General features: G+C 51.3%; 1 protein-coding gene across 2 annotated transcripts in view; it reads right to left on the bottom strand.

Annotated features, from left to right (window-relative positions):
- The window catches only part of Pou2f3 (POU class 2 homeobox 3), an 87,917-nt gene extending 72,872 nt beyond the window's left edge, over positions 1–15,045 (bottom strand). The window contains exons 1-2 of one of the 2 annotated variants that reach the window (XM_037207579.1): positions 14,827–15,045; positions 8,288–8,356 (exon numbers count right to left, since the gene is read on the bottom strand). In XM_037207579.1, coding sequence (XP_037063474.1) covers positions 8,288–8,356; positions 14,827–14,854 — 97 coding nt within the window. In that variant the 5' untranslated portion in view covers positions 14,855–15,045. The remainder of the gene's footprint in view (positions 1–8,287; positions 8,357–14,826) is intronic. The other variant, XM_028866548.2, reaches the window with a different exon arrangement.
- Positions 15,046–15,531: the final 486 nt, after the last annotated feature.

Raw genomic sequence — 15,531 nt, 5'->3', positions numbered from 1 at the left:
GGTGGTAAAGATGGCTCACACGTGCCCTGTCTCTGTCCTCAACCTGCCCCCTGTTATGCTGGAGAGGAAGGAAGCCGTTTCCTTAATTAGACCTCCACGAGGAGGAAGAGAGTGGTGTAGGTAGGACCACCAGTTGCTCCATCAAGCCTTGGCTACCCCCCCACCCCACCCCCGCACCCCACAGATGAGCAGTATTATCGCCGGAAGTCATTCAGGGTCTGAGCTACCACTGGGGCTGTTCTATTTGCTACAATTCTCCGAGGGCTGGAGGCCAGTAGGCAAATCCAGGCACTGTAGACCACTTCTCCGGAGACCTTCGGCAAACAGAGTCACAGTTGGAAGCCTGGGTGGTGAATCACTACCTTCTAATTTCCCTGTCACAGAAACCGGAAACAAGGTGAGATGGGAGCCACTCTGAAGCAAGCTAAAACAAGAGACTACAGCACAAGAGTTGTCCATGAGGGGTATTAGGAACTTCAGACACTGAAATCAATTCCTATATGAATAAGGAGCCAAGAGAAAGTTTGAATTTTTGGTGGTGGTGGGGGGTGGCGGGTCCAGACAAGGGTTTTTCTGCATAGCCCTGGCTCTCCTGGAACTCTCTCTGTAGACCAGGCTGGCCTCAAACTCAGAGATTTACCTGTCCCTGCCTCCCGAGTGCTGGGATTAAAGGTGTGTGCCATCCTCCCCACCCCCCACCCCCCCACCCCCCCGTGAGTTTGGCTTTTCTTAGGAATGGAAAACAAGTAAACAACAAGGAGAATAGGAGCTCTCCTTAACAGGGGCTCACACTTCCCAAGGATGTTCTGAATGTTTTCAGAGGGCATGGGAGGCACAGTAAGAGGTCCTCTGAGAATCCTAAAGCTGTCAGGAACCCATCCTGGTTCTGCAGAAGTGAGGATGGGAGGAATGGACCTGAGAAAGACTGGGGCTCAGCCCTAGAGACCAGCGACACCCTTCTCATTGCTTTATTTTTGCAGATGCCCCCCCCATCCCATCACCACAAGGAAACTGAAGTCCCGGGCACTTTCCCCATGTCTCTCGATAATAGCACGCTTCCTAATTACCGACCGTGTGATAGACGGTGTTTTTGTGGTGGTGTGGCCTTTTCAAGGTGTGTTCACACCCACTCTCATTTAGTCATAAGCAGGCAGGACATGTGTGCACACGCGCTCACACACGAGTCGCCTTAGAACAGGTGTCAAGAGGAGCCTCTTTACACACAGTCCCAGAGTCTCACCTGATCCTCAAGCACCTCTGGGTTTCTCCTACCCTTCCAGCTTTTGAAAGACCAGTTTACTAACATAGGAACCGACAGCTACCTTCATCTCCCACAGCCTCCTTCCTAGTCTTCCCTGGAACCTCACTTCTTGGTGGCAATCCTCAGCTTAGTTCCCCAGGAACTCGGGAGGGTGGATACCTGTGTGAGTTCCAGGAAGGAGCAGACCTCTACCCAAAAGTCAGTCCTAGGGCATCACTACTCTTCCTCAAGGCCTGAGGAGACCACTAATCTCTCTATGCCTTACTGGTCCTCTCCTGGACAGACATGCCCATCATGTTTAAAGCCCTACTGGAAGTTCTTTGGGCCACCAGACAACTGAGTCTTCTGGGTGGTTCTAGATCGCAGACAGATGTTAGTCATTCAGTCTCACAGATAAGACAAGGATGTCTCAACTGGGAGAAATGAATGACAAAGCCCAGAACCCTCCCTCCCCTCCAGTGTGATGAATACTGATTCCCAAAGGAGTGTGGGTGGGGGGAGCGTTCTTTCCCAGGCTAGACCCTCACTGCTCACCAGCAGAAGCAGCTGACCCTCCTCTTTCCCTCTGATCCCCAGTGTGCTGGCTAGTCTTATGTCAACTTGACACAAACTAGAGTCATCTGAAAGTAAGAAGCCTCAATTGAGGAAAGCCTTTCCATAAGATCCAGCTGCATTTTCTTAATTAGAGATTGATGGGGGAGGGGGAGGGCCTAGCCCATTATGGGTGAGGTCACCCCTGGGCTGGTGGTCCTGGGTTCTATAAGAAAACAGGATGAGCAAAGCCATGTGAACAAGCCAGTAAGCAGCACCCCTCCATGATCTCTGTCTGCATCAGGTCCTGCCTCCAGGTTCCTGCCCTGTTTGAGTTCCTATCCTAGCTTCCTTCAGTGATGAACATCAATATGGACATTTAAGTTGAAATAAACCCTTTCCTCCTCAACTTGCCTTTGTTTTCATTGCAGCCATAGAAACCCTAACTAAGATATCCAGCAAGCACTCTTTGGCTCCAGGAAGGGCTTTGTGTCTTGGGTTGGAACAATCTTCCTTCTGGTCCTGCAAGACTGCCTTTCATGATTCAGATATCTGCTGTGATGCTGCCAATCCTCTGGTTTTCCACAGGGGGTGGCCCTTGGTCTTCCTTCCCTCTAGCATCTCTGGGCAGAAAGTCACTAGAAAAGTCCAAACTGGCCGCCGGGCAGTGGTGGCCCATGCCTTTAATCCCAGCACTCGGGAGGCAGAGCCAGGCAGATCTCTGTGAGTTTGAGGCCAGCCTGGTCTACACAGTGAGTTCCAGGACAGGCACCAAAGCTACACAGAGACACCCTGTCTTGGGGGGGGGGGCGCGGATAAAAAGAAAAAAAAAAAAGTCCAAACTTGAGTCTGTTATGTGCTGGGGGTAAGTGACCTTGGGAACCTCAGCTAACACTCTTTCCCATCCCCGGTTTCAATTTCCCACCTGCAAAGTGGGATAATGACACCCACCCTCGGTGCCTCTGGAATAAACAGACCCCAGTTATCACGGCTGTCCACAGCACCAGAAATCCTTGTCCTTGAAGGAAAGCTGGGGGGGGGGGGGGGCGGGGCAGGGACTCCAGAGCCCAGCATAGGCTGCAGAGTGGAGGTCACAGTGGTCATGGGACTGCCAGCTAGACCAGAGACTAGGATGGGAGTCCCCACAGCACAAGGCGGGAGGCAGCAGAGGAGCAGAGCTGGCTGGGGAGACTTGGGAGGAAGCGGGCTGTGAGCAGGTGCTCAACTCGCTGGGAGACCTACATGCACCCGAGAGAGGTGCAAACAGGCGGGAAAGCATGCTGAAAGCAGACTTTACATGCCAGCCTTCCCAGCCGATCTAGTCCAAAGCCTTCCTTTGTAAAGAAGAAACTAAAGGTCCGTGTAGGAATGTTGGCCAAATATGCAGTCAGTTCATGGCAGAGCCAGGATGAAAAGCTCGTGGTATCACACAGTGTGAGTCCCATTCTGGCTTCCAAACAAGTTAATTTTCCCCTCTCAGCCACAATTTTCTTAAATGAGATGATGTCTGAGCTTTTACATGTGGCCAGGCAGGAGGGGGCATATGTCATGATGGGCCTTTTCTTCCTTCCTCCTGAAACCTTGGTTTTTGTCTTTCTTCTCTCCCATTTGAGGCTACAAATGATCATCATGGCCAAAAGTCCCAAGGGTCAGCTGTGCTGGTGGTGGGGGCTGTCAGTGATAGCCTGATGGCTTTTGAAATGTGAGTAAGGTTGTATTTTGTACTATTTTTTTTAAATTCACTTTATGTGTGAATGTTTTGTGTGTGTGTGTGTGTGTGTGTGTGTGTGTGTGTGTGTGTGTGTGTACTATGTGTACATGCTTGGTGCCCTCAGAAGTCAGAAGAGGGCATCAGATCCTCTGGAACTGGAGTTTCAGATGGTTGTGAACCACCATGTGGGTGCTAGGAATTGAACTCAAGTCCTCTGGAAGAGCAGTCAGTGCTCTTAACCACTGCGCCATCTCTCCAGCCCTGGCAAGACTATATTTTTATTCAACTGTTTTGTTGAGAGGAGGAGATGAGATCTGAGGCAGGGAGCCTGCCTGAAGAGCCAGCTGAGCTACATGAGTTTTAGGCCAGTCTGATGGCCTCAAAACCAAGCAGACAGACAGACAGACAGACAGCTGGCTTGGCAAAGTGCTCCACTGGGACTGGAATTCAGTCCCTGGAACCTCTGTAATAAAACATTGTGGCATGCTCTTGTAATCCCAGAGCTGGGCAGAGGTGCGGACAGGAAGAGCCTAGGGACTTGCTGGCTGGCTAGCCTCGCCGATTAAGCAAACCCGTGAGAGACCCTATATTAAAACACGGTGGCTGGCAGCTGAGGAAAGACGTGTCCTCTGGGCTCCATGGGCATGCATTTGCAAGCGTGCACACATGGCTAGGGGTACAGGTCAATGGGAGAGCACTTGCTTAGCATGCCTGAGACGCTAGGTTCAATTCCCAGTACTGCAAGATAAATAAAACAGAGTGAAGTAGCAGCGGGGAGGGAGTAACAGGAATTAGCAAATTAACCATGGCTGGCAGCGGGAGGAGGCTTCAACACCTGCTGTGGGAAGGGAATCTAGTGCGGGTGTGGAGACAGGGGTTCCAGAGTCTTCCTTGGTGGCCAGCAGAAAGGAGACTCTGAGGTCCTGAGCATTTTGTTCTCCACTGTGCAGAAAGGGGGGGGGGAGGATAAATTGCCCTGCAGGTCTGAGAAAGCGCTCCAAGGATTTCCCGCCAACTCAGAGTGGACCCGACAACTCACTTCCTTTCCCCAGCTCCCAACCCCAATGCCCCAGGGGTTTCACACAATCCTATGGGTGCTCTCCAGTATACAGGGGATTTTCTAGGTCATCTTTGCTTATAGTTCCTTTAAAACCCAGAGACAAACCACCCATTAACTCATGCCCTGCTGGGGAGGTGAATGTGTCTTTTAAAAATTCAAAGGGAACCATTAAACTAAGTTGGTAACCATTGTAACTGGTAATAAGCTTTCCACAGTTTAAAAAAAAAAAAAAAAAGAGTCAGAATGACTTTCCAGGAAGTTTGGTTGCTTTAATTGGCTACTTCTTTTTTCCTTGCCCTTAATTTAGGATCACCTAAGCATTAATCCTACCACTGAGCAAAGCCCCCAAGGGGCTTACGGAAGAGCAAGAAAGCTCTGGAGAGGTGGAAGACCTAGGTTTGATTCCCAGTGCCAAAACTCCAGCTCCAGGGGATCTGACACCTTCTTCTGACCTCCACAGGCACCAGGCACTTTTAATTGCACTTTTTGTGATGCAAAAAGACCGTGGCACATGCCTTTAATCCCAGCACTCAGTAGACAGTGTGTGTGTGTGTGGGGGGGGGGGATCTGTGAGTTCAAGGGCATCCTAGTCTACACATCTAGTCACAGAACAAGCAGAGCTGCATAGTGAGAACTTGTCTCAAATCAATAAAACAAAAACAACAAGACAGTGGTGAAGGATTTTAGACTGATTTTAGATTTTAGACTCAGCTGACTGTCAGCCTACCCGCTAAGACAGCATTCATTTTATCCTGTCCCTGTGACAAGGATAAATGATCAAATCAGGAAGCTAGTAAGTGGTTCTTGAAAAGTTTCCGTACCCCCATATTAAGCTGCTCCGCCGACGCAGTAAATAACATCAGGCCAAATTAATAAGTCCAGGTTTAATCTGAGCAAAACATTCCCGGGTGGTCCTGGGAAAGAGGAGAAGCCATGAAGGGAAACCACCAGGGAAAGTCTGAGGGACGGATCTTAAACACCCTCCCTCCGGGGGTGGAGTCGCTGTTTGGTGGGCTTTCTCAGGGGCAGGGTCTGGGGAGAGTGAGAGATGGGGCTTCCACCTAAGCATCCCAGACTCCTTGGGTATACGGCACGGTTGGGCTCCCGCCTAGACAGTCTGTTTGTAGCTTTTTCTTGGTGTGGAGGGAGAGGCAGGAACTCAGTATGCAGCCCAGGCTGGCCTGGAACTCCTTATAGTCAGGACTGGGCTTGAACTCTCCGACTGTCAACGCTCTTGTCTCAGCCTCTGAGTGTTGGTTACAGAAAAGCAGCACCCTGCCTGGCTTGTTTGCCAGCTTTTTATCACAGGTCTGTTTGAAACCATGCTCTTCAAAGGTCTACCTCCTGAAGAGGCAAGAGTCAGGTGAGGTTGGCAGTGTGTCAGGATGGATTCTGACAGTCCTAGTTCATCCCGGATTCCCTCTCCCTCAATCCTCTTACTACACAGCTCCCATAGTCCCATATCGGAGGTTAGAATTTGCCCAGGCAACACATAGCACATTGGACTTCCTGGCCTCCTCCTACAGTGAAGCCCCACCTTCCTGGCTCACTGTCAGAGTTCGGGGTCTCCCTCCGACTCCTCACACTGATCCCCAACTTGGTCAGGATAACTGATAGCAAAGCCCAGTTCCATCAATAAGGGTGGTCTTTTTCCAATGGGGACACTGCTCAACTGTGTCCAGGCCAATGGAGCCTGGGGGAGCAGAGTTTTTTTTTTTTTTTTTTTTTTTTCCAGGGAAAGGACAGTTTCTCTAGAACCACAGCTCTGGACTCCATTCTTGTCTAGGGTAGAGGATTAGTACATGCACAGCCCCCAGCACCTTCAGCAGAGCTCATCTCAGCTTCTTGAGATGGAAGGAAATTAAGAACGATTACCTTTCTCCACCAACCTTAGTAACACATAGGACACCAACAAACTGACCAAAGTCAGGCTTGATAATGAAGCAGGCCTGTAATGCCAGCTGAGGCTGAGACAGGAGGATTGTAAGTTGGGGGCCAGCCTGGGCTACAGAGCAAGTTCCAGGACAACTTAGCAAAGCACTGTGTAAAAACAAATAAATAGATAAGAGCAGTAAGTAAGGCGAGGAATATAGTCAGTGGTAGAGTGCTTGGTTAGTACGCAGAAGTACTAAGTTCCATCACCAGTATGGTGGGGTGAACAACGCCCTGAAAAATGGGTGCACCTAGTCCACACGCTTTAGTCCAGCTGCCCCACACAGAGCAGAACATACGGACGGTTGTAGCTCTGCATGCACTGCTACCCAGACAAGTAGACACTGTTTTGAAGTTAAACTGAAGAGCAGGAAAATCTGAAGCAAGTGTATTCTAAGACGAGCCCTCCCCACTTGCCCCCCTCAACTGTCTTGTCACTCTTTTAGCTTCTAAAACTAAAATGTTCCAGAACAGTTGGTAGACTTTAGCTTTGGCGGCCATCGATTCTCTTCCCCTTCTCACTTCTGAGTCTCTAACGATCCAGATGAAACACTAATTGGGGCCTCGTTGGGAGGCTATTAATGTTATCTTTCTAGTTATCTTTCTTCAAGTTCTTTTTAATTACACTGCATTTTCAAACCAAGGCTTGGGCTGTGGTGGAAACAAGAGAGAAGAGAGAAACATCTCAATTCTTTCCTGTCTCCGTTCTTTTCTTCACAAGGCAAAGTCATGTCTAGGCACCAGTCCCTCTCAGAGCTCACATACCAGCTACACACATGCCATTCAGAAGGCCAACACTTGTACACAGGCCCGTTTGCTTAGTTCTTTATGAAAGACTGTTAAGAACCTCGGGTGGAAGCCGGGTATGGTGGCACATGCCTTTGATCCCAGCACTCAATGGGAGAGACCAGCAAATCTCTGTAAGTTCAAGGAAAGCCTGGTCTACAGAGGTAGTGGGACAGCCAGGGCTACACAGAGAAACCAAACAGAAAAACAGATTTAGGGATGGAAGACCCTGGTCTGCATCTATCAAAGACAGGTTCTTTCCGGAGCTGACCTGTTGTTTCTGTGTTAGAACGGCAAGTCAAGGCATGAACTGCAGCCTAGTGAGATGGCTCAGTGGATAAAGGTGCCTGCTGCACAAGCCTCAGGACCCGAGTTCCATCCCCAGAACCCGCATAAAGGCGGAAGAAACTCTGCAAAGTTGTCCTCTGACAGGTGTGCACCCATGCATACATATTATACACACATAATAACAACAAAATTAAAAGTCTTTTTTTTTAATGAGACATATAGTGAGTTTAAGACTAGTCTGGGCAATTTAGCAAAACCTTGTCTCAAAATGAAATTAAAGAGCTGGAGTATGGCTCAGTGGTAGAGCATTTGCCTATCATGGCAAAGCTCTGGGTTTAATGTGCTTGTGTATGCGTCTCATACACATACACACACACACACACACACACACACACACACACACATCACAGGATACAGTGGCAGAATGCTGCTTGCCTAGCATCTGCAAAACCCTGGGTTTGATGTCCAGCACTACAAGAGTGACTTTCCCTGATAACTTTTTGTCCTTTCCCCCCAAGGGTCTGGCTCCTTCTTGGCCTGGTTACAGAGGCTTGCTCTATCAAGGTCAATATCTAGTTTTCCAAGGCCTCTGGTTATCTCCAGAGAGGTCCTCAGGGACCATGATCCAGCTTTGGGATCTGAAATGCTGAACAACAAGAGACATCACACTGCTGGACAGTGTCTCCTAACCACTCACCCCCAGAAGAGAACACCTTACCTGACTCCACCTGGCTGAAAGTGTTGCGGGCATCCGTTGAATCTGCAACATCCCCACTCATCTTGATCTCTGCAGGAAAAACACGACTGACTTTAATAACAGGTCACCATTTTTCTTTCTGTGACATACGTGGCTTTAACTAAACAGCAAAGATGAATGTGTAATTACCACAACCATCAGACTTTCAAATTCCCAAACGCACAGCCATTAGAATATTCATAAGCTTGGACGTACAAATCTCCTCCTTCGGGGATAGCTTCCTAGCCTGGCCTTTCTTTCCTCCATTTCTTCATAGCTACTGCAGGGTCTCTCACCTTCTGTATCACCCATCAGCACCCTCCCCTCACCTGGACATAGTGGATAAAATTTAACAAGGATAAGGACCTAGAGTGGCGGGGGTGGGGTGGGGGCTGCCCATCTCCACCCTTAATTTCTTTTGGAATTAGGGGAATGTATCTTCTTAAAGTTTACTAGAAATCCAGATGTAGTGGTACGTGTCTATAAACACAGGAGGCTAGGTCAAGAAGACCCTAACTTCCAGGCCAGCCTTAAACTTAGAGAAGACTTTGTCTCAAAAAATAATAAAATAATGATAAATACAAATCAAACAACACTCTTTCGCTCCCCATTCTATGTAAGAGGCTACCCTAGAAGGTAAGTATATTTAACCAAAGTTTGCCCGTCTTACCTTTCTGTCCCCAGTTCTGCTGTCTGTCTGGGTCTCAGAGATCAGTGCACTACCTGGGAAATCAACCCTGCCTCCTTGCCACCTTTCTTAGAGACCTTGCCCTTTCAGGCTCCTTCCCTGCTCTCCGTTCCTCCAAACTGCTCAGCTGAGAACGCAGACCTGCTCAGGGTCCCATGTCAGCCCCTGAGTGCTGCTGCTCTGGCCTCTCCACTCTGCTCCATTGCAATAAATTAAACATTTACCCATAACCGATAGCTGCCACCACCTAAGAGGCCCTAAACCTCCTCCCTGGTCAGCGGAGGAAAAGAAAGAGGCAACTTTGAACTCACTCTCTCAGCTCCTCTCCTTATTAAACCATCCAAATCCTGCCGTTTAAGACAGAGAATATTTTATTCAAATTGTATGGACCCCCCCCCCCACCGCACCCTCTTCTCTGGGGCCGCTCTTTAACTCTTTCAAACCAGATAGAGTCTTGCTGAGTTCATTTGCATAGGAGACTCCGCAGCCAATCCCAGGCACAGAGGCAGCCTGAATTTGCATCAGGTAATCAGGCAGTTGGCACAGCAGACATCCGAGGTCTGGAGATGATCAGGATGAGGGGAAAGAGTGGACCTCTGCCCCAGGAACAGAGGAGAGCAAGCGCTGCCCCCTTTCTTTTTGGTATGGCACTAATGTGTGGAGCTCTTAAACGTATTTACAGCTCTGTAATGAAGTGACTGTGGTGCCAGGCAAAGCAGAGATGCAGACACCAGCAAATGCATCGGAAGTAGGGGGAGAAATAAGGTCACTCTAGGAGTCCCTATGGTTTGGAGGACACTGTTCATAGAAGGAAGATACCCCGGTATATAGTGAGAGCTCTGCAGGGCCTTTCTAGACGGCCATACTGCACTGGGGGGTCATGGAAGTCTCAGGAACACCCCCTCTGCTCTGCATTTGGGAGGCTTTCCTTGACCCTTAGCCTCTCCTGCTGCAGATGTTAATTTTCCAGACAGTATATGCATGCATATGTAGACCCAGCAGGGGCCACTGCCACTGTTCCCAGAAGGAAAGTCTCTGCTGGTTTTGAACCTGCTTTAGTAGAGGCAGAATTCAGGACTTCAGAGCATGGGTTTGGGCAGCAGACAAACCAGAGTGTAATCCAATGCCAGTATTAAGAAGCCAAGGGACCCTAGCTACAAATGACAATGTGAATTTCCTCACCCAGAACCAGGGATGATGAACACACCTCCCAGGGACATGGACAAGACCGAATGAAATGATGACTGGAAGTAAAGTGGGTGCCTACTAAATGGCCTGGGCTTAGACACGAGTTCCAGGCCCTTCTTGCATCCTGGTCAGCCCCCTCCCTTAGCCCTTCCCAATTCCCTAGGCCATCTGTGGCTTTCAGTCTTGCACCTCTGTGACTCTCCTTCACCAAGGAGGCCATTAGAATGCTCAGCCTCTGCCTTTAGAGGAAAACTGTTCATGGGAACAGGAAAAGCTTGGGGGGGAGTGAAGCAGCATTGACAGCCGGAATTCCCAAATCAGCTTATTCCAAACTCTGGACTTTCAGACAGCTTGGTGTGTGCATTTCTGAAAACAGGATGATAGTCTTATTCCTGCAACCACTGAGACATTCCCAGAGCTCTCCTTATTTTTTTTCTTTTTTCTTTCTTCTTCTTCTTCTTCTTTTTTTTTTTTTTGTTTGTTTGTTTTGTTTTTTGACACAGGGTTTCTCTGTGTAGCTTTTAGAGCCTGTCCTGGAACTCGCTTGGTAGTCCAGGCTGGCCTCAAACTCGCAGAGATCCACCTGCCTCTGCCTCCCGAGTGCTGGAATTAAAGGCGTGCGCCACCACTGCCCGGTGAGCGCTCCTTATTTTAAGGCAGGGTCTCAATGTTGCCCAGGCTAGCTTTGAATTCACTCTAGGTCACGCAGGACTTGAACTTGTGATCTTCCTGTTTTAGCCTCCCAGGAGGAGCTGGGAATACACGCCTCCACCACGAGGACTGACTTAAACAGGTAGTTTTTTGAGCTGAGCCTTATTTTGTTGCCCGACTCCCCAACTTTCCTCTAACACCCATTTCCTCCATCGCTCTACACCAAGAGGCTTCCTCATTGTCCTTTAAATAAACTTAACGCTCAGTCTTGATCGTGTCTAAAAGTTATCTCTAAAGACACCCAAGGCCCCTCTCACGCTGCCTTGACCTGGGGACAGCCTGACTCTCCAGGCAGGGGGTGGGACTTCTTGAGGGGCCGGGTGAGATATCCTGGAAAACCTTCTCCCTTCCTGCGTCCCCAGCATGCTCAGATGCTAAGAACCTGTTCTTGTTGGGTAGGAGGCTGATGCTGATGGGTGGGACGAACCCTTGGGTCTCAGCCTAAAAATGGGCCAACACCGAAACTCCCTGAGACGCTGGCTGGCAGTAACCCTTCGCCTGTCGGACTGCACTGCCGGGGGTGAGTGAGAGAGGTGTGGGGTGGGGCCAGCTCGGCTGTGCTCTTATCTTAGTCTGAGTCGGCTCTCTGCCACCCTCCCTTCCCTGAGGAGGCTCAGCGGCTGAGCGTAAGCACCCAGATACCTCATGTAGACCCCAATCTGCCTCATCTGGCACTGTCACAGAGTGAAGTTGGCCTGGCTTTCCTGTAGCCTGGTCAGAAGTAGTTCCCCCAACAGATACCTGGAAACACAAGCCCCAAGACAGTGCTTTCTCCAGGGGCAGCGGACTGAGTGTCCTCCTGAGTCCAGGCTATTCTGAGCAAATGGGACTCCCCCCCCCACCCCCCGTTGTCCCTATTCCTATCCTAGGAAAGGACTAGACTTTGCATCTGGGTTCTTTCCTCAAACACCTGCTTTTGTGGGTCCCTCTACAAGGCCTGAAGCGCCGCTTCTGAGCCAGCTAAGGCTCCAACTCTTCTGGTGTAGACTTTTCCCCTCTCCCTCCCTCTGACAGGCCTTTTGACCCAAATGGCATTCCTGAGCTCCATCTTGCACAGGTCTGGGACACTCTGCCTCCCTCCCCGAGCTGACAGTAAGAAACAGAAAGACCGGCAAGGCCAGACACTGGGACCCTCTGGCTGACTGGCTCTTGTCTGTCCCTCTAGGCCTGAGCACAGGAAGCCCCCCTCTGTCTCTGAGAACTCCTGCGTCACTTTCAGATCTCCAGGCTCCACAGTGAAAGGTTCTCAAAGAACACAGAATGGAGGCTGTGGTCAACCTGAAGCAGAGTTTGTCCCCAGGCCATCAGAGAAAGAACACGGAGCCGACTCAAGGGGCCACACAGTCATGGAGCCCTCTGAAGGGGACCCAGGAGCAAGTCTCTATCCAGATGTGTGGACTGCTATCATCCTCCTTCCACAGTGATGCTACTCCAGGAAACCAACCAGGAGGCATCCCTAGGGGCCTGAGGTTGGGAATTCCGGGGCCATGTCAGTCTTCAAGGAGCGACAGAATATAGGATTACTATGGAGGGACAGGTTTCTAAAATTAAGAGGACCCTAGGCTAAGAGACCCACCCGGGTGACTATAATGAGACAGTCCAAAGAAAGAAGGGGATCCCTCCCTCCACACACACACACAGCAAGCAGGGCCCCCACCGAAAAGCCCTACAACAACCCCAAAAGCCTGGCATAGTAGTTTATGCCTGTAATCCAAGAATCGGGGAAGCTGAGGCAGGAGGATTAATTTGAGTTTGAGATAAGCCTGAGCTATGTAGCAAGACCTTGTCTCAAATGACAACAAAGCCCTTGGTGAGCCGAGAAAGCACGCATAGCACAGGCAGTTCCAAACCAGAGAACCTTCGGCCCTGTGCTGAATGGTGAGCACTCACCACAGAGGGGCCAAGACATCATGAGTGACATGGAGGAAGACCAATAACCCTGGGGGGCACTGGTGAAAGAACGAGGCAGGGAGACCTTCAAAACAAGTGGAGGGGTCAATCAGGCGATACACACAAAGGTAGGTGAGCCCCCATCCTGAGGAAGCACCCCATCTTGGGTTCAGCACACTCTGCCCACAGCAATGTAGAGCGAAAGAGCTGTATGGATCTCTGAGAAGCATCCACCTGGAGCTTGCATGGTTGGAGGGGCTCGGCCTTCTCTTCCCAACCTCTCTTCTCTCCTGCTCTCTATCAGATCCTCCCAGTTCCCAGGCTGCTACCCTGCCAGGATCCAGCTGTTCCACCTCCTCCCACTTCCCCAGGCTAGAAGAGAAGCCTCCAGTAGACAGGGAGGTGGAAAACCCCCCAGGAAGTCCCTGATCTCGGTTCTAAAGAACGCCCCACTTTCTACTGAACTACCTTTGGACAAGACTAATTCCGATTTGAGCACTGGCCTTCCTGATGGGAAGTGGGGGATAAAATGCCTGCTCAGAGGCCCTGACCCCAGTTGCTTTCAGTTGTTTGTAGTGTTTGGATCTGAAGACTTTCCTCAGACACTGGACGACACCCAGCTGGATGGCTCCTTCAGCCTCACCTAGTCCTTCCTGGCAAATCCTGGGGCACCAGCCACTGAGTGCCAACATCTCTCCGCCGGCTGCCCTTGCACTTAGCCCTGGTGGGAAACAGCTTCAGTGGAACTAGGCATCACGGGCTTCTTGGGCCCCCACTGATATCTGTTTCCAGGACTGCTGGAAGATGGGAAGATCTAGCTTATTCTGCTCCATGGGGTGGCTCAGAAGATCTGCTTGCTTTCTCCTCTTCCTCCTCTCCACCTCTCTGCTCTTCTAGAACAATCAACACAATCTTTGCAGCAACCATGAAGTCCTAAAGAAAAATCACTTGGTCCCTGCACTGTGTGTGAGAAGTAAGGTGCCAGGCTTTGAGTAGCTAAATTAGGTCCAGCTTTTTCCACTTTGACTCTGTTCCTTGCTTAACACCTCAGGCAGCTAATCAGAATATCAGCCAGATGTTCCCACCTCAACCCAAATCACCAAGTCCAACCCTTTAGCTTAGTAGCATCCTTAGCCCAGCTGTGGATGAAAGAATCAGAGAGTGAATGGTGGGTCTCTCTACACCCACCTCTCGTTTGTTCATGTAGGGGAAACTGATCCTGGCCTTTCTGTTTCCTGGGCTCCTAGCCCTCAGGAAAGGAGTTCATGGGATATTGGACTCAGATGTGTCTGTCACCATCTCCTCTAGGATACAGGCCTGCTACTACGCACTGAGGCCACAGCACAGATGGGTAATGTGAGTGGACACGCCTCCAACACATCCAGACACATCTGGAACACGTGTGGTCCCAGACTCATTAGGTTCCTTGGGGTTTGCTCCACCAGTTCCCCCAACACACACGGGGGACAGTCAGACACTCCTGACACACACAAACACATGCTTGCACAAGTCCCAATCAATGATGATCCTGTGGCATGGCATCTGCCCCAGGTGTGCCTTTGGGTTGGCTCCGCCCTACCCACTTCCTCTAGGCACCCCCCATGCCCACTTTGCCTGCATTTCACACAGGTGCCCGGACACCAAACACGCAGCATGTGGATACACGTATGCACTCCCAGGTCCACACCCTAGCTGAGTGAGTGAACCACCCATCTCCTGCAACCTCCTGGGACTCCAACACTTCAGCACACCCAAGGCCCACGCACGGTCTAACTCCCCAGATCTGGGGCTTCAGGAACTTCAAGCCCCTCTTTATTGTACTCCAAGGTTTCATATTCCAAACTTGCCTCTTTTACCCCCTCCCCGCCCCCAACACCGACCTATCCTCCCCTGCCCGGAAGGACCCGCTATCCACATCGCCCTCTCCTGGCCGCCCGGGGGTTAGCCCCCCCCAGCCCCTCGCGCGGCGCGAGTGGTGTCCTTGTCCTTGGTCCCTTCCCACGCGCAGTGACACCTGTCAGAACTCACTCACCCCGCCCCTCACCTGTGTGCAAGGGCTCCAGATTCACCATCCTGCCCCAGGCGGGGCCAAAGCCAGCGCCCCCCCAGGTCCCTCTCGGCTGCCCCAGCCTGGCCCCCGGGGAAGCCAGGGTCTCCTTCCTCCCGCCCTCTGCCGCCGCTGCTGCCGCCACTTGCGGGAGCGGCTGCCACCTCCGTCGCGCGCGCTCCGCTGCTCCGGCTGGGGCAGCACTCGGCGGCGGCCAGGCTTAGCACACTCCCCAGGTGAGCACGCGGTGCGGGGCGGGGGCCTCGGCCACGCCCCCTGGCAGGGCCCCCGCGCTTGGCCCTGGGCCCATGCAAAACAGCGATTTTGCATACGTGGAGCTAGGGGCCGCGAGAGGGGTGTCGAGGTGCTGCCGGGGCGGGTCCCGACCCGGAGGAACACCTGTCTGTCGAGACCCCGCCTGGCAGTCCCTCCCCAGCACACCCTCAGCGGCTCAGAGTCCTGGGGCAGCTTGCCCTTTGGGGGAACCCCAGGCTTCTGCCTGGTTGGGCTCAGGAAAAGTATGCAGTGCTACGGAGAACCCTGGAGAGTCTGGAGATGCCAAGGGGTGCTGCGAATGGTTTGACGATCCTCCCTTCCAACTGTTTACCACCCCTGGGGCTCGGGTCACACTGCTCACCTTCCTGACCTCATTTTAAGCATCTGTAAAAACGGGGCCTGTGTTAATAACTGGCATCTATCAGG

This window comes from Peromyscus leucopus, chromosome 7 (assembly GCF_004664715.2).
Source record: "Peromyscus leucopus breed LL Stock chromosome 7, UCI_PerLeu_2.1, whole genome shotgun sequence".
Taxonomy (NCBI): Eukaryota; Metazoa; Chordata; class Mammalia; order Rodentia; family Cricetidae; genus Peromyscus; species Peromyscus leucopus.
The sequence above is the reverse complement of the archived record's forward strand: the minus strand, read 5'-3'. Positions and strand labels throughout refer to the sequence as shown.